At 50.0% G+C, this 22,036-nt stretch overlaps 1 protein-coding gene across 5 annotated transcripts in view; it reads right to left on the bottom strand.

Annotated features, from left to right (window-relative positions):
- Positions 1-5,487: 5,487 nt before the first annotated feature.
- Positions 5,488-22,036, bottom strand: part of LOC105463220 (interleukin 4 receptor) — a 50,538-nt gene continuing 33,989 nt past the window's right edge. For all 5 annotated transcript variants that reach the window (XM_011710184.2, XM_071084289.1, XM_011710185.3 and 2 more), the window contains 6 exons: positions 21,345-21,496; positions 17,549-17,705; positions 14,373-14,472; positions 11,290-11,368; positions 9,476-9,525; positions 5,488-8,024 (listed from right to left, as the gene is read on the bottom strand). In XM_011710184.2, coding sequence (XP_011708486.2) covers positions 6,446-8,024; positions 9,476-9,525; positions 11,290-11,368; positions 14,373-14,472; positions 17,549-17,705; positions 21,345-21,496 — 2,117 coding nt within the window. In that variant the 3' untranslated portion in view covers positions 5,488-6,445. The remainder of the gene's footprint in view (positions 8,025-9,475; positions 9,526-11,289; positions 11,369-14,372; positions 14,473-17,548; positions 17,706-21,344; positions 21,497-22,036) is intronic.

The raw sequence follows: 22,036 nt of genomic DNA, 5'->3' as shown, positions 1-22,036 counted from the left end.
GGGTCAGGGGTCATTCTGTGGTTGGAGTCAGATATCATAATGGAGTTGGGATCAATCAGTTTAGTCTTCTCTCTCTGTCTTTCTCTCTGCATCTCTGCTTCTCTCTGTCTCATTCTCCTTTGCTGTAAAGATCTGTTGGAAGCTCAGCAACTTGGGTCCATGGAGAAGAGAGAAATTGAGTCTGGGCAAGGTCCTATAAGTCCTGGTATGGAAGAACATAAGGGAAAAAGAGAAAAAGTCTCTAGAAAAATGTCAGGAATATAAATATAAATATATACATATAGATATAGATATATATATGATGAGAAATGAATGATATAAAACCACAATTATGCAAACACCGACTCTGCATGTAAACAACATACAGAAGTGGCACAAACAGATACAAACACAAGTGGGTTGAATGATGGGACTGGGACAATTTTTTGTCCTAGATTACAGTTGCTCCATTCTGCCCTTTTTGTAATAAAGTCAAATTAAATTTAGAATGTCATTTTTCCTCTAATTATGTTTTATACCCTCACCTCCCACAAAATCCACAGACCTATTCAGTGTAATATTAAGGATAATATTAGCAGACCAGGCACAGTGGCCCTTATCTGTAATCCTAGCACTTTGGGAGGCTGAGGTGGATGTGGATGGATCACTTGAACCCTAGGGGTTTGAGACTAGCCTAGGCAACATAGTGATTCCCTGTTTCTACAAAAAAAAATTTTTTTTAATTAGACAGGATTGATGATGGTGTGTGCCCCTGTGGTCGCAGCTACTTGAGAGCCTGAGGTGGGAGAATCACATGAGCCCAGGTGTTCAAGGCTACAGTGAGCCAGGATTGAGCCACTGTACTCCAGCCTGGGTGACAGAGAAAGATTCTGTCTCAAAAAAAAAGAAGAAGAGGAAGAGGAAGAGGAAGAAGAATGTTAGCAAATATTTTTAAGGCATTAACAAGTCCCACTTGTTGCCCAGGCTGGAGTGCAGTGGCACGATCTCTGCTCGCTGCAACCTCCACCTCCCAGGTTCAAACAATTCTCCTGCCTCATCCTCCTGAGTAGCTGGGATTTACAGGCACCCACCACCATGCCCTGCTAATTTTTGTATTTTTAATAGAGACAGGGTTTCACCATGTTGGCCCGGCTGGTCTCGAATGCCTACCTCAGGTGATCTGCCCGCCTTGGCCTCCCACAGTGCTGGGATTACAGGCGTGAGCCACTGCGCCCAGCTGCAAGCATAGTTCTTCCCAGCTGCAGGCATAGTTCTAAGGGCCTCACAGATACTGACATATTTAATTCTCACAATAGCTACATGAGGCAGATACGATAATGATTCCCATTTTACAGAGGATGAATCAAGCACAGAGAGGTTACACGCTGGTCTGGTGCCACACAGCATATCTAACGGACATTAGGCTCTTTGGTGCTGGGGGAATTTCTGGAAAATGCAGAGATGGAAGAGAGGTGGGATGGGGGGTGGGTGGGGATCTCCCAGGCCAAGTTTTCTGGGCACGGCCTGGACCTGGAGCTGCTGGGATGGAGCAGGCGCGGATGCTGATGTGGTCACCAGAGGGCAGCAGGGACCAGCGAGATGACCTCCTCTTCGCACCCCTTCCACCCTGGCCTGTGCGTCCCGGTGGAAACAGGTGGGATATGGCGGAAGAAATGACACGGTCCTCCCATCACCACAGGCAAGTTAAGCTTGAGAGCAGCCGGGTGTCATCTGGCCTCCACTCACCATGTCATCTGCTGCTCACCCCACCACTGTGGCATGCAGAATACTGCTCTTGTGTGCCTTTTACCAAGGAGGAAATTTAGGCCAAGAGTGGGCAAACACTTCCCATGGTGACACAGCTTGGAATCGGCAAAGGCTGGACCTAACCAGGCAGGGTGAGCGCAGAGCCCTTGTTCCTCTGAGTCTCTGTTCTGAGTGGAACCAGGGAAAACGATGAGCCCATGCTATATACAGGGCGGTTAGTTAGGACTCAGGTTCGAAGCCCGGCTATGTCACAGGGTAAGGGCACATCACATCCTGGGCAAGTCCCACGCAGCCTCATCGGCTGCCTCGGAGGATCCAGTGACGTCAGACCTCCTTCGTGGTGAGAGCTCAAACACTTGCTGGGTTTTTTGTTTTTTGTTTTTTTGGTGTTTTGCTTTTTGTTTTATAATTAATAACTTTCGTGGGAAAAATTAAGTCAGAAAGGTTGTTCAACCGGATGTTCATGGAGATACTACGCCTTCAAAAACAAGTACTCATTTTGTGATCGCCCACACAGTGCCAGATGCTGGGGCGGGGATGGGATTTCCGGTGGTTTTTCTTCACTTTCCTCTTTGTACCTTCAGGCTTTCTCTGAATAGGAAAAGGTCTGCACGTGCTGATAGAGTAATCAGAAAAATGCAATAAGCCGCTTTTTGTAAAATAAAAAAAAAAAAATTAATGCAGACGCACTCACTGCCTTCCTCCCCACTCCTTCCTCCTCCCCACAAATTCTGTGTAAAGGCAGGGCTGAGGGAGTATCCCAAAATCAACATCTCTGGAAGCGCCCCCCTCAAGGGCCCAGGCCACTCAGCCCACTCTGGTGCTGCTACCCAGGGGGCCCCTCCTGCCCTCTGATCCAGCCCCGGGGGCTGCCGGGGAAACTCCCGCAGTTTGGGCCCACGACCCTGGACCCTGCCTACTTCCTGCAGGGCGGGGGCTGGCCTGAGTTGGGCCCACCTGATCCATTTGAGCCGACATCTGAGTAGGTGTCAGGATGACATGACACAGAGGTCTTCCCGCCCCTCTGTGGCTTCCCAAAGCCCAGCCAGTTCAGTAATAGGAGCTAAGGCCAACAACTTGGATTTCTTTTGCGTAAGATCCTGGGGAGGGAACCATGAGTCCGGCCTCTCTTCTGTGTTGGGCTCCCAGTCCAATTGCATCTCTAGCACTCAAATATATTTTCTATTTTCTTTTTCTTTTTCTTTTTTCTTTCTTTCTTTTTTTTTTTTTTTGAGACGGAGTCTCGCTCTGTCGCCCAGGCTGGAGTGCAGTGGCGCGATCTCGGCTCCCTGCAAGCTCCGCCTCCCGGGTTTACGCCAGTCTCCTGCCTCAGCCTCCCAAGTAGCTGGGACTACAGGCGTCCACCACCACGCCCGGCTAATTTTTTGTATTTTTAGTAGAGACGAGGTTTCACCGTGTTAGTTAGCCAGGATGGTCCTGATCTCCTGACCTCGTGATCTGCCCGCCTCAGCCTCCCAAAGTGCTGGGATTACAGGCATGAGCCACCGCGCCCGGCCTATTTTCTATTTTCTGCCTAATTTTTAAATTAGATGTTTCTGAGACAATGTTCAGGCAAAGTGGATTTGAGCCGACATCTGAGTAGGTGTCAGGATGACATGAGCTGACATATCATGGCGGCCGGGAGCTCTTAGGTCAGACCTGGGTTCAAATCCTGGCTCCAGGATTTCCTAAACTAATCCTCAACCTCTCTGGACTTGTTTCCTTATCTGTAAAATTGGGATAATCATTGAGCCTGCCAACTAGAGCTGTTTGGAGATGTAAATGACAGTGGCTGGACGGTGCTTAGCATATTGCTTGGCCCTGAATAGATACCTATTTTTATTTTAAATTATTATATTTTATTATAAAGAGCTTTCAGAGGCAAGAAGTCTAGAAGGCTAATTCAGGCTCTGCTATTCTCTGGGTGACTTTGGGCAAATCCCTTTTCCTCTCTAAAACGGTTTCTCCATCTGTAAACTGTGTGATTTGGGCAGCTAAAGGGATAGATTTGGGCTTAGAACAAGGAAGTGTTTTTTTTTTTTTTTTTTTCTTCTGAGACAGGGTCTCCCTCTGTCATCCAAGCTGGAGTGCAATGGCACGATCTCAGCTCACTGCAACCTCCGTGTCCCGGGTTGAAGCAATTCTAACAACTCAACCTCCTAAGTAGCTGAGATTACAGGCGCCCTGCCACACCTGGCTAATTTTTTTATTTTTTGGTAGAGATGAGGTTTCACCATGTTGGCCAGGCTGGTCTTGAACTCCTGACCTCAAGTGATCCACCCGCCTCAGTCTCCCAAAGTGCTGGGATTACAGTCGTGAGCCATCATACTTGGTGCAGGGTGTTTCTAACAAATATCAGGCTGCATGTGAGGTAGAGAGCTCCCCATCATTTCCAGTGTATTATGTAGGCTCCTAGAGCAGGAAGGAATCTAAAATGGCCAAGCCTCTCAAGTGTGAAATCAGGGCACCTACTCAGAGACACAAAGTGATACAGACATAGGAGCTTCAGGTTCCCAGTCTGCCCATCTAAGGCCCACACCATCACTCTGCCTGCCTGGTATGTGAAGTGCAGATCACTTGAGAGAGCCTGGGTGATGGAGACACTGTCTGGATTCCCCTATAGGTCTGTTGCTAACTAGCTGTGTGACCTTGGCAAAGTGTATCAGCCACTGTCGGTGTCCTGTCCACGTCTCCTTGCTGTGCCAGAATCTCTCAACACCTCCAACTCTCAGTTCAGTAATTTTTTTTTTTTTTTTCTGGAGTAGCTGGAAGTGCTGGAGAATTAACACTCCTAGAAGCAGCTCTCAGCCAAACACAGATGGGAGCTGGTGGACAAATACCCCAGCTCCCACCCCTTTGCAGGCATAACTGGGCATGTGCCGTGCATGGTCTTCCAGAGATCCCCGGCAGGTGTCAGTTGCCCATGCTGGTAATCTGTTGGATAACTCACCCTTTTGTCAGAGGTTTATTTAAACCGGAGCAACTCCATCTTGAATAGGGGCTGGGTAAAATGAGGCTGAGACCTACTAGGCTGCATTCCTGGGAGGTTAAGGCATTCTTAGTCATAGAATGAGATAGGAGGTCATCACAGATACAGATCATAAAGACCTTGCTGATAAAACAGGTTGCAGTAAAGAAGTCAGCTCTAACCCACCAAAACCAAGATGGCAACAAGAGTGACCTCTGGTCATCCTCACTGCTACACTCCCACCAGCGCCATGACAGTTTACAAATGCCATGGCAACATCAGGAATTTACCTTACATGGTCTAAAAAGGGGAGGCATGAATAATCCACCCCTGGTTTGGAATATAATTAAGAGATAACCATAAAAATAGGCAGCCAGTAACCCTCGGGGCTGCTCTGTCTATGGAGTAGACATTCTTTTATTCCTTTACTTTCCTCATAAATTTGCTTTCACTGACTCCATGGACTCGCCCTGAAATCTTTCTTGCGTGAGACCCAAGAACCCTCTTTTGGGGTCTGCATCTGGACTCCTTTCAGGTAACACTTTCTTGGTTCGTGCCCTTCCCTGCCTCAGTTTCCCACTACCTTTGCAGGGTTTCCTGGGATTACTTCCTAAATCAACTATTTGAATCCTTGTCTGGGGAACCCAAACACAGATGGCAAGTTTTTTAACCCCCTGCATCCTGGTTCCTCTGCATGGGTGAATTCCAGGAGTTATTAGAGACACAACACCCACAGCAGTGTCTGGCAGTATGTCTGGTTAATACATACAAAATAAAGAGACAAAGAAACTTTATTTATACAAAACTCCACCCCTTCTGTTCCACTCTCCTCAGCAAACACAGACAACAGGTGATGAAACTATCTTTAAAACACACAGATGAGCATTACTCAAGCCAAGGTCCCCGCCTTCCCTAGCACCTGAGGTCTGGGCCAACGTGCAGGGTAACCGGTGCCTTATGCCTGCTGCCTGGATTGCTCGGCCCACAGGGTAGCTGAGCATATTCATTCTGGGGGTCCCAAGCATGCGAGGAGCCCCCAGCCATACAGCTGTGCATGGGTATTTGGCAGCAAATTGTCCCTGCTCTAGTCATCGCAATTTTTCATGTCCTCTGCTGCTCCCCTTAACTGAACACCCCTTGACAGCCGGGATCCTGCCTCCAGCATCAACCTAAGGAAGCTCTGTTCAATGAAAGAGCACCTCTAGGCAATGACCACCTTCCCTGAACTGCAATTTCTCATCGATTTCCCAAGGCCGCCCAAGTCATTCCCTTGATGGCTGTGTTAGTTTCTAGGCTCAGCTTCTAGTTCAGTGAGACAGAGGCAGGTGGGCCTCTATGTGGGCCATGGTGATTTGGCGGGCAAAACATGCCCTGGGCAGGTACAACAGGGACAGTCTGCTACAGAAGTTGTGGATGGAGCAGCCAACAACTTGTTCACAAGTCGAGGTGCCCAAGGATGTCAGTTTTCCTGCAGGGGCCTGCCGTGGGGCACAGCGACCCAGTGCCCTCTCCTCTCATTGGATGTGGCGAGCCCAGCCCAATGCTGGGCAGAGTCCAGTCTCTGCAACCCAGCGTTAGGCCAATGTCAGTGGAACCTAACACCTTCATACCACATTTCTTCAAGTCTTTTGGAAATCTGCCAGCCTGGCTGCCTTCCAAGAGGTGGCATTTCCCAGGCATGGATAAGCCCTAGTCCTTATCTGCAGACCTCAGCAACAAGACGGCACGCACCTAAGAGACCCTCATGCATGTGGGACCCACGGAGACAAAGTTCACGATCTGGGGAGTCTGGCTTGAGCTCTGAGCACTGCCAGGGGCAGGATGGAAGGACAGTGAGGATTTACTCTTCTCTGAGATGCCCGAGGGTGCCAGGGAGGCCGGACAGAGGCTGGCCTCCAGTGGAACCCCACCTAGAGAGGGGTCTGGGGCCCTCAGGGGGGTTGTAGGGGGCGAGGACCTGTCTCCACAGCAGCAGCCACAGCAGGGACTGGCCACGACAGGGGCCTGGCCACCATCCTCCTGGCCATGACACTGCTTCAGGTGGCCGCACAGGTGGCAGGTGAGGGCTGAGTAGACGATGCCACTGCCCAGGTTGTCCCCAAGGGGGTCTGTGGCCTGCTCCGGGGGGAGTGGGGGCTTTTGCATGTCCTCTACTTTTTCCCCTGGTTCCAGAGCCAGGTGCTCTGGGGAGTTGCTTGGGAGGTGTGAGCTCTGCGGGCTGTGAGGTGGCTCCCTGTCCAGTCCAAAGGTGAACAAGGGGACAGGGACTGGGGCAGGGTCCCCAGGGCAGCCAGGAGTGAGGTCTTGGAAAGGCTTATACCCCTCTTCCCCACTGCTAGCCCCAAATCCACATTCCCCCGGGGACACGGCACTGCTGGCAAGCAGGCTCGAGAAGGCCTTGTACCCAGCCTCTCCCGGGGGGCCCAAGCCCGCCACCGCACTGGCCTGGATGCCACCCTGCTGCACCGCATGTACAAACTCGCGATAGCCACTGGTGGGGGCCGAGGCAGGGGCTGCAGCCGCCCCGTGCTGGAGGACATTCCGACGGAGGATCTGCTCCCAGGTTTCTGGCTCAGCTGGGGCCACAGTGGTTGGCTCAGAGAGCTGGGGGACACAGGGCATCTCAGGGTCCACTTCCTCCAGATGTCTGGCCAGCAGCGGGTCTGGACCCAGCTCTCTGGGACATGGGGACTGGCTCAGGGAGTTGCTGAAGCTACGGTAAGCAGGGTTGCTTGAGATGACGAGGGGCATCTCTGTGCAAGTCGGGTTGTCTGGGCTCTGCGTTGGGCTGGCAGGAGGACTCGGCTCCTGGTGGAGAGGCTGCTCCTTGCCCCAGGGAGGCACCTCCTTGGGCCCTGCACTTGGGAACTCATCCCAGGGCACGTGAGCACTCGTGCTTCCCAAAGGTGGAAGAAGGCACGACTCCCCCATGTCCTGCTGGAAAAAGCCCCCATTCTCCCCTCCGAGCAGGTCCAGGAACAGGCTCTCTGTTAGCCGGGCCACAATACCCTCCCTTCCCTCCTGGAAGTCATCCCTATTGCTCTCAGATGATGTACAGAAGCTCCCTTTTTCTTCCTCTACCTCCTCCTCCTCCTTACACTCCACTGGAGCCTCAAACAACTCCACGCATCGCACCACGCTGATGCTCTCTGGCCAGAGGACTGTCTTGCTGATCTCCACCGGGCACCATGCTGATTTTCCGGAGCCCCGGAATGGCAGATCTTTGACAGCCTTGTGGGGATCCTCATCCCTTTTCATGTTGTGCTCCAGAAAACAGGGCAAGAGCTTGGTAAGACAATTCTTCCAGTATCTGCAAAAGCAAAGTTTGGTCAGGGTTCAGTTTCGATACTTGAAAAACTCCTATTCATTCTTCAAAGCCCAGCCTGAAATCACCATGTCCCGATGGCCGTCTACTGCAGACATGCCTTTTAATGTTATAATCAGTAATTGATCAGTCTATATTGCTAGAATGGGAAATGAGGGTAGGGCCTGTGTCTTTGGGATTTCAGGAACCCAGCACATGTCCTGGCACCAAACACAAGCTCAGATCTGTTGAATAAGATAAAGTCTTTATGGATGATTATAATTAAAAGCAACACCATATCCCAAGCCATGACCAATTAGAATGGATATGGAAGCCAGATGCAGGGGCTCACGCCTGTAATCCCAGCACTTTAGGAGGCTGAGGCGGGAGGATCACTTGAGCTCAGGAGCTTGAGAACAGCCTGGGCAACAGAGCCCAGGCTGTCTCAAACATCTCTACAAAAATAAAAAAAAAAAATGAAAAATTAGCCGGGCATGTTGGTATATTACTTTAGTCCCAGCTACTCAGGAGACTGAGGCCAGAGAATCACTTGAGCCCAGGAGTTTGAGGCTGTAGTGAATCACTGCATCCAGCCTGAGGGACAGAGCAAGACCCTGTGTCACAAAAAAAAAAAAAAAAAAAAAAAAAAAAAAAGATGCAGGGTCCTAGGGTTGAAGAAGCATCCTGGACCCCCTTTAGTGTCTGGAGTGTGGAAAGGTCCAGCAGGCCCCAGGGAGGAAGCTAAGGAGGCCACAGTGGCGGGGCAACACAGCAAGAGCTTGTCTTTACAAAAACTTTTTTTATTATTATTATTTTTTTTGAGACTAGAGTCTCATTCTGTCACCCAGGCTGGAGTGCAATGGCACAATCTCCGCTCACTGCAACCTCCACCTCCCAGATTCAAGTGATTCTCATGCCTCAGCCTCCCGAGTAGCTGCAATTACAGGCAAAAACCTTTTAAAATAGCCAGGCGTGGTAATGTACGTCTGTAGTATCAGCTACTCAGGAGGCTAAGGAGGGAGGATCACTTGAGCCCAGGAGTTTGAAGCTGCAGTAAGCCATGACTGCACCACTGCACACCAGCCTGGGCAACAGAGTGAGATCCTGTATATTTAAAAATAAAAAGTGGGGGAGTGTTCAGGATAGTGGCTATTTGCCAACAAGTATACAATTAGGTCAGGATTTTAACAACAGGCACGTCTGCTCTGATTGTTAACTATAACAGCACTCCCAAGGGGCTTCACCATGTACCTGACACACCAGTGAAACTCAGGGGGCTTGGCCAGCACTCCACGTTTCCAAAACACCCCTCCTCCTGCCATCCCCTGAAGCCTAATGTCACAGGGCAATTACCGAATGCCGGGGGAGAGAAGGCAGACATAGAGCTAGGGGCTTGCCTCGCCAATTCTATCACCTTCCCAATGCATGCAGGCTGTGACCTAAGTTCAGATACATACGGGCATTTGGCTGCTTCCTGGCCTCGGGATCGCTTCTCCCACTGTGACTCCTAAAATACAGAGACAGCCGATGAAAGAGCAGAGTGGCCTTGCAGCCCGGCCTGCAGTACGGCAATGCTCAGGAAGGGGCGCAAGCCTCAACATCACACAGGTCGGAAGTCCAATAGGTCACTTACGCTTTCTGAGCCTCAGATTCCTGGGAATTAATGACATTGTCCTAATATTCACAGGGACTGTGGTCGATGGCAAAAGTGGCCACAGAGGAGTGCTCTGAATCTCCTCCCATCCCTTGAATCTACCCTGGCCCTGGGACTTGCTTGGACCCATAGAATGTGATGGAAGTGACATCGTGCCAGTTCTGTGCCTGGGCCTCAAGAAGCCAAGGGATTTCCCACCCTTGAAAACCGAGCCACTCTGTGAACAAGCCTGGGCCGGCCTGCTGGAGGGTGGGAGGCACATGGCTCACGCACCTACACTGTCCCAGGTAAAAGTCAGCCAACTAGGCTGGGTGCGGTGGCTCACGCCTGTAATCCCAGCACTTTGGGAGGCCGAGGCGGATGGATCACCTGATATCAGGAGTTCGAGACCAGCCTGACCAACATGGAGAAATCCCGTCTCTATTAAAAATAGAAAATTAGCCTGGCATGGTGGTGCATGCCTGTAATCCCAGCTACTCAGGAGGCCGAAGCAAGAGAATCGCTTGAACCAGGGAGGCGGAGGTTGCAGTGAGCCAAGATCATGCCATTGCACTCCTGCCTGGGCAATAAGTGCAAAACTCCGTCTCAGAAACAGAAAAAAAAAAAAAAAAAAGCCAACTGTCAGACACGGAGGGAGGCCACGGAGGGAGGCCAGCTTAATCCAGATCTGCCCAGCCCAGCCTCCCTCGCCACCCTCACTGCTGAGCCCAGCCCCAAATGCCAGCCTGCAGAAGCATGAGCTAAATAAAGTTGGTGTTGTAACTCTCTACATTTCAGGGTCATTTGTTACACAGCAAACATTAATGAATACATAAATGGCACTTGGTATTTGCAAGAGGCTGGAATATGCACTTTATATGTATTGCCTCAATAAATTCCAATATCTGCCCTACCGGGTAAACACTGTTATAACCCACAAGAGGAAACTGAAGCTCAGAGAATTAAGCAACTTGCTCAAGTCCACACTGCCAGTGAGTGGCAGAGTCAGAAATCAAAGCCAACACCACCAGATTCCAGAGTCCCTGGGAAAGCAAGGACCCTCAGACCTTCTCTTCTAGACAGGACCTGTATCCCCCGTTTCTCCTTCCTAAAGAACTCCAATCTTGCTCAGGCAAACCCCACCCACTCACCCACAGGACCACGGCCTTGGGGAAGCTGACTCCACCCCTGGCTCAGGGGTGGGATACATTTCAGGCCAATGAGAACCCGGAAGGGATTTGCTGGTGCTGCGGGGGCAGTTTCCTATGCTTAAGAGGAAGACACAGAAAGCCTGTCACCCTCTCCGTCCTCCTCTCCTTCTGGCCTCTAGCCCTGGTACTGGCACCTCCCCAGGGAATGACACAGTGATGATGACCCAAGGGTCATTCTCCCAAGGGGAGGGAAAAAAACCAACCCCAGAGGAGCCCACCCCAGGCTGGGATTGCCAAGGGGAAGGGCGGGAAAGCCTCTGGTCTCCTGATGACCTCCTTCGGCTTCTGCCTCTGTCTGCCCTGCAACCCTCCTGACTGTCCATTTGCCATTCCAGAAGCCAATGAATGTCCTTAACAGCCCAGGTGTTCTGAACCACACTTCTTCCTGCACGCAGTCCCACATATCCTCACCCATGCCCGCTCCTACCTGAGCATCCTGGATTATTATAGCCACGAGGTGGCTGCGGGCTGGGTTGGGAATCTGGTCCCACCATTCTTTCTTAATCCTGAAAAACAAAAGGAAAAAGTGTGATCTCTGAATTACTGATAGGTGAATGCTCCTCCCATAAAAATGGTCGTTATCACCAATACTTATTTGGCATCAGAAATCAGGCTGGTTAGTTTCTGGAGGTCAAACCACTGACTCCTTACTCTAACCTGGTGACATGGATTCTATTGCTAACCCTGTTCTACAGATGAGGAGAGTGAGGCCCAAGAAGGTGGAGTGACAGCTGGTAGGTGGCAGAGCCAGGTTCACACTCCCGCATTCTGTTACCCAGAGCAGAGTTCCTGATGAGGCTACCTGTGTCCTCAGTGGGAATGAGACCCCAGGGGATTAGGAAAGACTCAAACTGCAGAGAGAGGATTCTAGGCAACAATCCCTTTTTCAGAGCAGCTGAGGGCAAATGACCAGGGAGTGGCCTGGGATGGGCTGGGAAGCTGGGGGATCTACGCAGAAACACCCCCCCTTCTCTTTCCTGGCCTGCCTGGGGCCATGGTGCATCATCACTGCGAGGTAAGATCCTCAGACCGCTTCTGAATTAGCCTCTGCCCATGGTTTCAGTCAACACGTATTTATTGAGCACCTTCTATGTTTGACTCACTGTGCCCGGCCCTGAGGCCACAACAGTGAACGAAACAAAGATGCCTGCCTTGGTGAAACTGACCTTCAAGAGGGACAGATGGATGATAAATGGAGGCAGAAATGCTTATATGAGGCCAGGCATGGTGGCTCACGCCTGTAATCCCAGCATTTTGGGAGGCCGAGGCAGGTGGATCACCTGAAGTTCGACACCAGCCTGGCCAACATGGTGAAACCCCGTCTCTACTAAAAATACAAAACTTAGCCAGGCATGGTGGCACGCACTTGTAATCTCAGCTACTCAGGAGGCTGAGGGAGGAGAATCCCTTGAACCCAGGAGGCAGAGGTTGCAGTGAGCCGAGATCACGCCACTGCACTACAGCCTGGGTGACAGAGTGAGACTCCATCTCAAAAAAAAGAGAAAGAAAGAAAGAAATGCTTATATGAGGTCAATGATTCATGGCAATAAGTGCCATGAATAAAGATAAAGGGGTAGAAGTTCAAGACCAGCCTGGGCTACGTAAGTGACAGCCAGTCTCTACAAAACGTAAGAAAATTGGCCAGGCACAATGGCTCATGCCTGTAATCCCAGCACCTTGGGAGGCTGAGGCAGGTGGATCACTTGAGGTCAGGAATTCAAGACCATCCTGGCCAACATGGTAAAACCCCATCTCTACTAAAAATAGTAGTGTGGTAGCGCACGCCTGTAATCCCACCTACTCGGAAGGCTAAGGCAGGATAATTGCTTGAACCCAGGAGGCGGAGGTTGCGGTGAGTCGAGATCACACCGCTGCACTCCAGCTTGGTCTTTGAGACTCCATCTCAAAAAATAAAATAAAATAATAAAATAAAATAAATAAAAAATAAAATAAAATAAAATAAAAAAGAAAATTAGCCAGGCCTGGTGGCACACGCCTGTTGTCCCAGCTACTCTGGAAGTTGAAATGGGAGGATCACTTTAGCCCAGGAATTGGAGGCTGCAGCGAGCCATAACCATGCCACTGCACTCCAGCCTGGGTAACAGAGTGAGACCCTGTCTAAAAAACAGAACAAAACAAGAAACCAAAGACAAAGAACAGCAAAGAGGCAGGCATGTTGGGATATGGTGATGGGGAGTAGGAAGAGGTACAGGTGATAGGGAAACTGAGGCTCAGAGCAAGGCAATCAGCCCAAGGTTGCCTGGAGGCATCAGTGACAAGATATGGAGGAGAATTTGCATTCCCTGCCTACCTAGTGTGTGCCGGGCCAAGAGCGGGCACTTTCATCAGTCATGTGAATAATCCTCAGCCACCTCTAATCCTGACTTGGTGGGGTTGAGCTTGCTAGTCCCATTTCAGAGATGGGAGGACTGAGGCTCTGAAACACCACGATTCCAAGGGCTGGCAAGAGCTCTCTGGAAACAATGCTCCTTCCACCACCACCTACCAGTCACTCGCCCCTCATCTCATCCCTCAGCCTTTACTGTGATTCGGCCTCCTCTGGCTGATGAAATACGTTCTCACCGTCACTCTCAATCTGCAAAGCAGGAACCCCAGGCTCAGGGGTTTCAGCAACTTGTCAGCCACCAGCTACTGAGCTCCAAGGCCAGGATTCAAACCCAGGTCTCCTGACTCCATCAGGGCAATCGTCGCAAATTCCTCTGGCTCCTACCACATACCCCCAAATGCCCCCAATTGCCCAGGCAGCCAGTGTCATAAGGGGACGTGGGATGACTCTATCTTGCTTGTCCCTGGGCAGCTCATTCTCCCCAGTCAGGGCCCCCCTCAGATTTTCCCTCCTTGGAGAGCCTTATCCTGGTCCCCCCTTGCAAAGAGCACCCCAGAAGATCTCTGACCTACACCCTGGTCTAGTGCATTCAGAGCGTGGGTCACTATGGAAAACCATCTGTTCATCATTGATATGTATTCTGTCTCCCCGCTAAGATGCCGGTTTTACAAATGTGGTGTCCTGGCCGGGCGCAGTGGCTCAGGTCTGTAATCCCAGCACTTTGGGAGGCTGAGGCGGGCAGATCATGAGGTCAAGAGTTCAAGACCAGCCTGACCAACATGGTGAAATCCAGTCTCTACTAAAAATACAAAAAATTAGCCAGGCATGGTGGTGTGCACCTGTAATCCCAGCTACTCAGGAGGCTGAGGCAGAAGAATCGCTTGAACCCGGGAGGCGGAGGTTGCTGTTAGCCGAGATCGCACCACTGCACCAGCCTGGGCAATAGAGCGAGACCCCATCTCAAAAACAAAACAAAACAAAACAAAACAAAACTAGGGTCCTTGTTGATCTCGTTCTCAGCTCTACTCTCAAGGTGTGTAGTAGCTGCTCAATAAATATGTATTTTTGAATGAGAGGACTGCAAAGGGGCAGATTGGAGGGGCAAGTCCCTGCCACCCTGCACTCCAGAGGGACCGCTCGGCAGCACTGGGCCCAGGACTCACTTGGTGACGCTGAAATAGCACGACAGGCAGAAGAACAGGATGAAAACGCAGGCGGCGCTGACACCCCACAGGAGGCGCTGCTCGAAGGGCTCCCTGTAGGCTGGAATTGGGAGGGAAGCCATGAGCTGGAGTCAGCCATGGTACAGCCCGGGCTCCACTTCTCAGAACTGGAGACCCAGGGTCAAGACCCTCCTCCGAGACCCTCCACGATCTGGCCGCCGACCAACCCTCCACCTCATCTCCCCCCACTCTCCCTCTTGCACATTGAGTCCTCGTCACACCGGCCACCTCATTGCCCCCTGCTCCTCCAAAGCTCAGTGCCACCTCCAGATCTTGAACTTGCTGCTCTTTCTTTCCGGAAGCACAGAAGTCAAATGCACCGACCTAGAAGCCAGATGGCTCCGTGCTGTGTGACGCAGGACAAGTCCCTTACCTTCTCTGTGCCTCAGCATCCTCATCTGTACTATGAGGCTAATGACAGAACTTACCGTGCAGGGCTGTTGCGAGGATTGCATGATGAATCAATAGATAATGCACTCAAAACAGAGTGGCCTGTCCACACCATTAGCTGCCTTCATCTCAACATGGTTGACTCCTCCTTGTTCACTTTCATCGTCACATTCTCTGAAAAGTCTTCCCTGGGACACCCTCCCTATGGTTGCCCTCCCATCGCTCCATCACCTTCCTCTGCTTTTATTTTCTTCCCAACACTCACTGTCATCCGGATCCGTGTGATTTCTTTCTTTCTTTATATGTCTGCTTTTTGTCTCTCCCCTCTAGAATGCCAGCTCCACAAGAGTGGGGATTTCTGTCTGCTTTGTTCATCGCTGATTCCCCAGTGTCTAGCACAGGGCTAGCCATGTAGGATGAACTCAGTAACTATTTGCTGAAATAATTAATGAGGGTCCTACACATCGTATCTGTTTCATGTAAGCTAATTCCCTTCCCCAGGTCAATGGCAGAGAAGAATCAATTCAAAACCTTCCCAAGCACCTGGTTCTGTGCTGGGCTCTGGAGATACAGCCATGGAGATCCTGCCTACGGAGCTCACAGCTCAGGGCGGGAGACACGTGGCTCAACTGATATCCACAGTGCAGGATGAGCAATGCTGAGAGGGCTGTGCGGTGGCAGGGTCGGGGTACTGCCAGCTGCCACTGCACCCACCACGTTGAAGAATCTTCTTTCCTTGAGTTTTCACAACAGCCCTTACTCCTCCCATTATACAGATGGGGAAACTGAAGCAGTCTTCTTCACTCCACAGCTTTTTCCTCTCTCCCTTGTCAGGGAGCCATGACCACCCTAAGGCTTGGGCCAATCACGATTATCCTGTTCCCTTTTCCAGGCATTGGAGTTCCCAGTCTTCCTTGCAATGAGCAAGTAACAGTAACCATGTAACATGTAACACTCCTGGCCAATGAGAACTAAGGGGAATTGTGCTAGGGAAGCTTCTAGAAAGATGTTTGCTTCCCGATGAAAAAAGAGAGATGCACAAGGTACAGTCTCTCGTAGCAGCCTTTCCTTTCCTTCCTGCTTTATGTAAGGCAGTGTGCAACGGCCAACCTGAGGGCATGGGTGGCAAGTCTAAGGATAAAATGCCACTGTGTGAAGGATGGCAGAAGGGAAGAGATATCACTTGGTTGCTGTACAAAACCCAGTAGGTCCATTTGTAAGATTTCATTTTATGTGAGACAATCAATATTTCTACTGCAAAAGACCTGTGGGATACCTCACTGAAAAGAGTTGTTTCTGGGATGTAGGTTTCAAGTGAGAAAGTTCCCAGCCTCCTTTGTGGCTATGTGTAGTCATGTAACCATTTTCACCAATAGAATTTGAGAGGAAGTGATGTGGCCCACTTCCGGGCTGCCTGCTTTCAAGAAGCAGATGTGCTCTCCACACCATCACGCCTCTTCTGCTGGCTGGATGCAGAATGGTGGGGCCCTAGAGCAGGGATTCTTCACTTGGGGTTGGTGGACCAACATGGCTACAGGTAGAATTCAAGGCTCTGAGAACTTGGATGGGAATGAAATTACATCTTTGTTTTCCCTAACCTCTGACACCTGGCATCTTCCATTAAGGATGGAGGAAGGGGCCAGGAACACTGGCTCCCACCTGCAATCCCAGCACTTTGGGAAGCCAAGATGGGAGGATCACTGGAGCCCAGGTCAAGAGCAGCCTGGGCAACATAGTGAGACCCTGTCTCTATTTATTTTAAAATTTTTAAAATAAAATTAAAATTAAATTTTAAAAAAAGAATGGAGGGAAGAGACCCCAATAATGACAGCATCAGTGATCCTGTCCCCAGGAAAACTCACAGCTACTCTCATATCACATCACAATTTCAGTATCATAAGGTATTATTTATGCTTATCTACTTTGAAATTACAGTAGTTATGAGATCCACCCCTAGAACTTATTTATATCTTAATAAAGAAGCACATATATCCCTAGATTTAAAATGTGTTTAAATATTTTATAACTGCATTTCAATACAATTACTTTCCTCTGTAATTCTATTTATTTTATTTTATTTCATTGTATTTATTTATTTTTAAAGATGGGCTCTTGCTCTGTCACCCAGGTGGGAGTACAGTGGTACGATCACGGCTCACTGAAGCCTCAAACTCCTGGGCTCAGGTGAACCTCCCACCTCAGCCTTCCCAGTACCTGGGACTGCAGGTCCATGCCACCATGCCTGACTAATTTTTTGTACAGATGGGGGTCTCACTATGTTGCCCAGGCTTGGATTTTATGTATTTAAAAATATTCTGAGATGAGGTCCATAGGCTTCACCAGGCTGCCACATGGAAACAGGACACAAAAACAGTTAAGAATCTTTGTCCTGGAGAATGATGGCACCACAAGATGGACAGAACCTCACTCCCCAGATTTCTATAGGTAGGGAAACCACCCACAAACCAGCAACATTCACATTAGCTTGTTACATGAGTAAGAAATATATTCCGATAGTGTTAAGCCATGGAAATTGCGGGCTTGCTTGTTACTGCAGCCTAGCCTGCCTACCTGACCGATACACCATGGCAGGTGGTAATTTCATTATTTGCCATTAGAGGCATCCTATGATATAAAAACCCAGAGACTCAGCCAGGGGATGCGTCTGGCCACAGGGGAAGAATGGAGAGTGGAGATTAGCATTGCTAAGGCCTCTTGATACTCACAGTTGTACCACTTGGTGCTGGGGCTCCACTCACTCCAGGTGGTGTTATAGTGCTGAGCCCAGGCCCTCACCCGTGCCCTGTAGGAAATTCCAGACTTCAGGGTGCTGGCTGGGATGTGGAGGGTGGGTTTTAGGTAGGTCACGTTATGGATTCTGGACTGGTAGAGAAAAGGGAGATGTTAGTGCACCAGCCGGGAATGAGGGCAACCAGTGCCCACCCTGGTTGCTGTCCTTAGCTGACCCCACCATGTTTAGAGCCATCAGCCTAGGTATGTGGTTGTTCATCCTGTTTAGGTCCTTGCTTGCCACCTCTGTAACTGTGACCAGGCCAAAGCAACACAGGTTAGGCTCCCCGACTCATTAGCTGTATTATGTTACTTAGGCAAGTTGTTTAACCTTTCTGAGTTTTCGTGAGATAATTCAATATCATCTGTAAAACAAGGGTAAGAGTCCCCACTACCACTTCCTGGCTGTGTGACCTTATGTAAGTGACATAACCTCTCTGGACCTCAATGTCCTCATCTGCAAAATGAGGGTAATAAAGTGCCTATCTCCCTCCCCCCAGGGTTGTGGTGATAAGGAAATGGGTTAACATAGGTAAGTATATTGAGTAGGGTTTGGTATACAAAAAGCACAGGGTGATCTTTCTGAAGGACTGGCAGGGTCAAGGCATCTCTCTCTGTCCCTTCATGGGCTTCCTAGTGTCTCCATGGTCAAGTCCAAACTCATTGGCCTAGAATCTAATGCTCTGCCCAACCTAGCCTTCACTGAGAAGTGACCTCCAAGATGTGTTGTTAAGTAAACAAGGTAAGATGCAGATGTGTATGTGTCCTCTGCTTCCTTTTATGTTTTTGTTTGTTTGTTTGTTTTGTTTTGTTTTGTTTTTTTAAAGAGAGATAGGGCCAGGCATGGTTCACGCCTGTAATCCCAGCACTTTGGGAGGCCAAAGTGGGTGGATCACTTGAGTGAGGAGTTCAAGACCAGCCTGGCCAACATGGTGAAACCTTGTCTCTACTAAAAATACAAAAATTAGCTGAGTGTGGTGGCAGGTGCCTGTAATCCCAGCTACTCAGGAGGCTGAGGCAGAAGAATCATCTGAACCCAGGAGGCGGAGATTGCAGTGAGCTGAGATCACGCCACTGCACTCCAGCCTGGGTGACAGAGTGAGACTGTCTCAAAAAAACAGAAAGAGAGAGATGGCACAAGGATCATTGCAGACAAACCTAAGATGGCCCCCAGGATCCCCACTTTGAATCATGTCTTTGTGTCATCTGGTCTTCTCAAGTGTAGGCAGGACCTGCTACTTGTTTCTAACCCATAGAATATGGTAAAGGTGATGAGATATATAGAGGATTTCATGGATGTGATTATATTACAGAAGACTGCAAGTCTCTCTGCCTTGATGGCTTTGCAAAGGGCACACGGGAAGGAATGTGGGGTTAACTACAACCAAAAGCCAGCACGAAACTGAGGCTCTCAGTTCAACAGCCTGCCAGGACCTGAATGTCACCAATATCATATGAGCTTAGAAGTGACCCTTCCCCAGTTGAGCCTCAGATGAAACTGCAGCCCCAGCCCACAACTTGATTATAGCCTCCCGAGACTCTAAAGCAGAGAACCTGGCTAAGCTATGTTCAGACTCCCAACCCACAGAAACTGTGAGATAATAAATGGGTGTTGTTTAAAGCTCTGAAGCTGGTGGTACCATTATTATGCAGCAATAGAAAATTAAGACAATTTGCTTGTATAGACATAAGCTCTCTCTAGAGGATGCACATGCCCTCTGCCTGCCCTAACCTTGCCTCCTTTTCCCTCCTGGCAAGAGACAGATAGCAATCGTCAGTCCCTGGGAAGAAAAACAGGAGGCTGCAGCCGGGAGAGAAACGTATTTCCATTCTAAGTCCTTTTGTACCATTTGTATTTTTATTTCATGTAACTATTACTCTTACCCTCCAAAAAAGCTTTAAAAAGTGATAAATGAACGCTGACCACGATGGCAAGTGAGCAACCTGAGTTCTCATCCTGTCACCCCTCTCCCTGCGAGATCCAGGGCTATGCACCTCCCTCTCCTCCTCCTCAGCCCCCGGCAGTTTCTTACTGGTTCCTGGCAGCTCCATTTCTGCTTGTGGTTGGAAGCACATTTGGGGAAATCTGGTGCAAAGTGAGCCAAAGGGAGTTTTTCACAAGAAAGAAGCAAAGTCCCAACAGATTGCTGGAGCAATTGCAGAGAGTTCAGAGATTTTCCTATTACAGAGGAGCTGAGGGCGGGGTGTGAGTTGAGGGGAGACTAGAGAAGGGAGGGAAAATTCTCACTCCCTTTCATCTTTCTTTCTAAACAAGAGTAAACAAGAAGCAATAGCTAGATTACCGAAGAAACTGTACACCCTGGAAGGGAGCTGGGAACTGCGAAATGTTTTGTTAAGAAACAAAAGAGAAATCTGAGCTTCCAAGGAACTACTTGTGGTTTGTCTGTTTTCTTAACAAGAAGGTCAGGTGTTCAGGAGACCATCTCTGAGAGAAATGTCCATGGGAGGAAAAAGAGCACACAGGCTTGGGAGTTCAAATACTGGGCACAAATCTCAGATCTGGGCTGGATGCAGTGGCTCAAGCCTGTAATCCCAGCAGCCTGGATGGCCGAGCCAGGGGGATCACATGAAGCCAGGAGATCCAGACCAGTCTAGACAACATGGCGAGACCCAGAGATTATCCCTTCAATGGGAATGTGAGGAAGGTGGATTCAGGGTAGGGAAACATGGGTGGCAGGAAATGACCTCCCCGCACACCGGCAGCAAAAATAGGGGAACTCAGCCACCCCCTGTGGACGGTCCCTGCCATTATTGACCTGACAGTTTCCTGTAAATCCTCTCGCTCTTTTTAAAGATGTCAATACATGTATTTAAGGAGGAACTCCACTGGCCAGGTGCGGTGGCTCACACCTGTAATCCCAGCACTTTGGGAGGCTGAGGCGGGTGGATCACCTGAGGTCAGGAGTTCAAGACTAGCCTGGCCAACACGGTGAAACCCCATCTCTACTAAAAATACAAGCATCAGCCGGGCATGGTGACAGCCGCCTGTAGTCCCGGCTGCTCAGGAGGCTGAGGCAGGAGAATCGCTAGAACCCAGGAGGTGGAGGTTGCAGTGAGCCGAGATGGCACCACTGCACTCCAGCCTGGGTGACAGAGCGAGACACTGTCTCAAAACAAACAAACAAACAAACAACAAAAACTCCACTACCACTACCGTGAAGGGAATGTCAGGACTAGCTGCCATGTGGACCAAGCAACAAACTGATCTTGTTTTCTTGGGAAAGTCTAAGCCTGGGGTGTGTGGCCTCTGCTCCCTTCATTAAGAGGAGTTAGTAAACGAGTCAGCTCACAAAGACTTCCTCCTTACCCGGATGGCCTCAAAGGGGAACTGACATGGGTCACTGTCTCTTGAATCAGTATTCTTCTCTTCAATAATAGGGTTAATCAAGTGAGCTGTGGATGTGCCACCTACGATCGCTTGTGTCCCCCAAACTGGGAAACACAGACGCAGCCCACAGCCCTAACCTTTACAGATGAGGAGCGGGGAGCAGAAATAACTCCCCTTCTCTCATGTTCGGGGTGGGGGGCCAGGAAGCGAAGGGACTTGCCTAGGGCAGAGCCGGGTGAGAAGCCAGGTCTCTAGCTCCTGGGATTTGCTATCCAGTCCCAGGGCTTGCCGCCTAGGCTCCTGGCTCCAGGGACTGGGCCCCTGCTGGTCACCCACCCTGTTCCCCAGAGGTCACAGAAAAACGTCAAAGCATGCCCACTCACATCTGCCGGGTCGTTTTCACTCCAAATGTTGACTGCATAGGTGAGATCATTATACAGGTAATTGTCAGGGGGATACGGGTTGCTCCAGGTCAGCAGCACAGTGTCGGAGACATTGGTGTGAACCGTGAGGTTTCCTGGGGCCCTGGGTTTCACTGCAGGAGAAGCGGCATCTGTGTGAGGATCTATGCAGTGACACCCCCATCACCCAGTCCAGCCCCAGACTGCAAACCACAGCCACCACCCAGATTTTTGGTGGACAAAACCTCTGTAGCATACTTCTGGAGCACCACAGATTCAGAGCCACAATTTAATGTTGCTAAAATTCTACATAGAATTTTAGTGTTTATTAATTACCCTTTTTTCTTTTTGAGACAGGGTCCCACTGTGTTGCCCAGGCTGGAGTGCCGTGGCACAGTCACAGCTCACTGCAGCCTCAGTTGCTCAGGGCTCAAGTGATCTGTCTGCCTCGGGCTCCAAAAGTGCTGGGATTCCAGGCATGAGCCACCGCGCCTGGTCTTCATTAACCACCTTTCTACAGTGAAGGCAAAATGTATGAGCCAAAGTAACCCAAACTTCAGCCTTTTTTTTTTTCTTGGGACGTAATGTCGCTCTGTCACCCAGGCTGGAGTGTAGTAGCGTGATTTAGGCTCACTGCAACCTCCGCCTCCTGAGTTCAAGCTATTCTCCTACCT

This window comes from Macaca nemestrina, chromosome 18 (assembly GCF_043159975.1).
Source record: "Macaca nemestrina isolate mMacNem1 chromosome 18, mMacNem.hap1, whole genome shotgun sequence".
Taxonomy (NCBI): Eukaryota; Metazoa; Chordata; class Mammalia; order Primates; family Cercopithecidae; genus Macaca; species Macaca nemestrina.
Note: the sequence above shows the minus strand (reverse complement) of the source record. Positions and strands in the feature narration are given on the sequence as shown.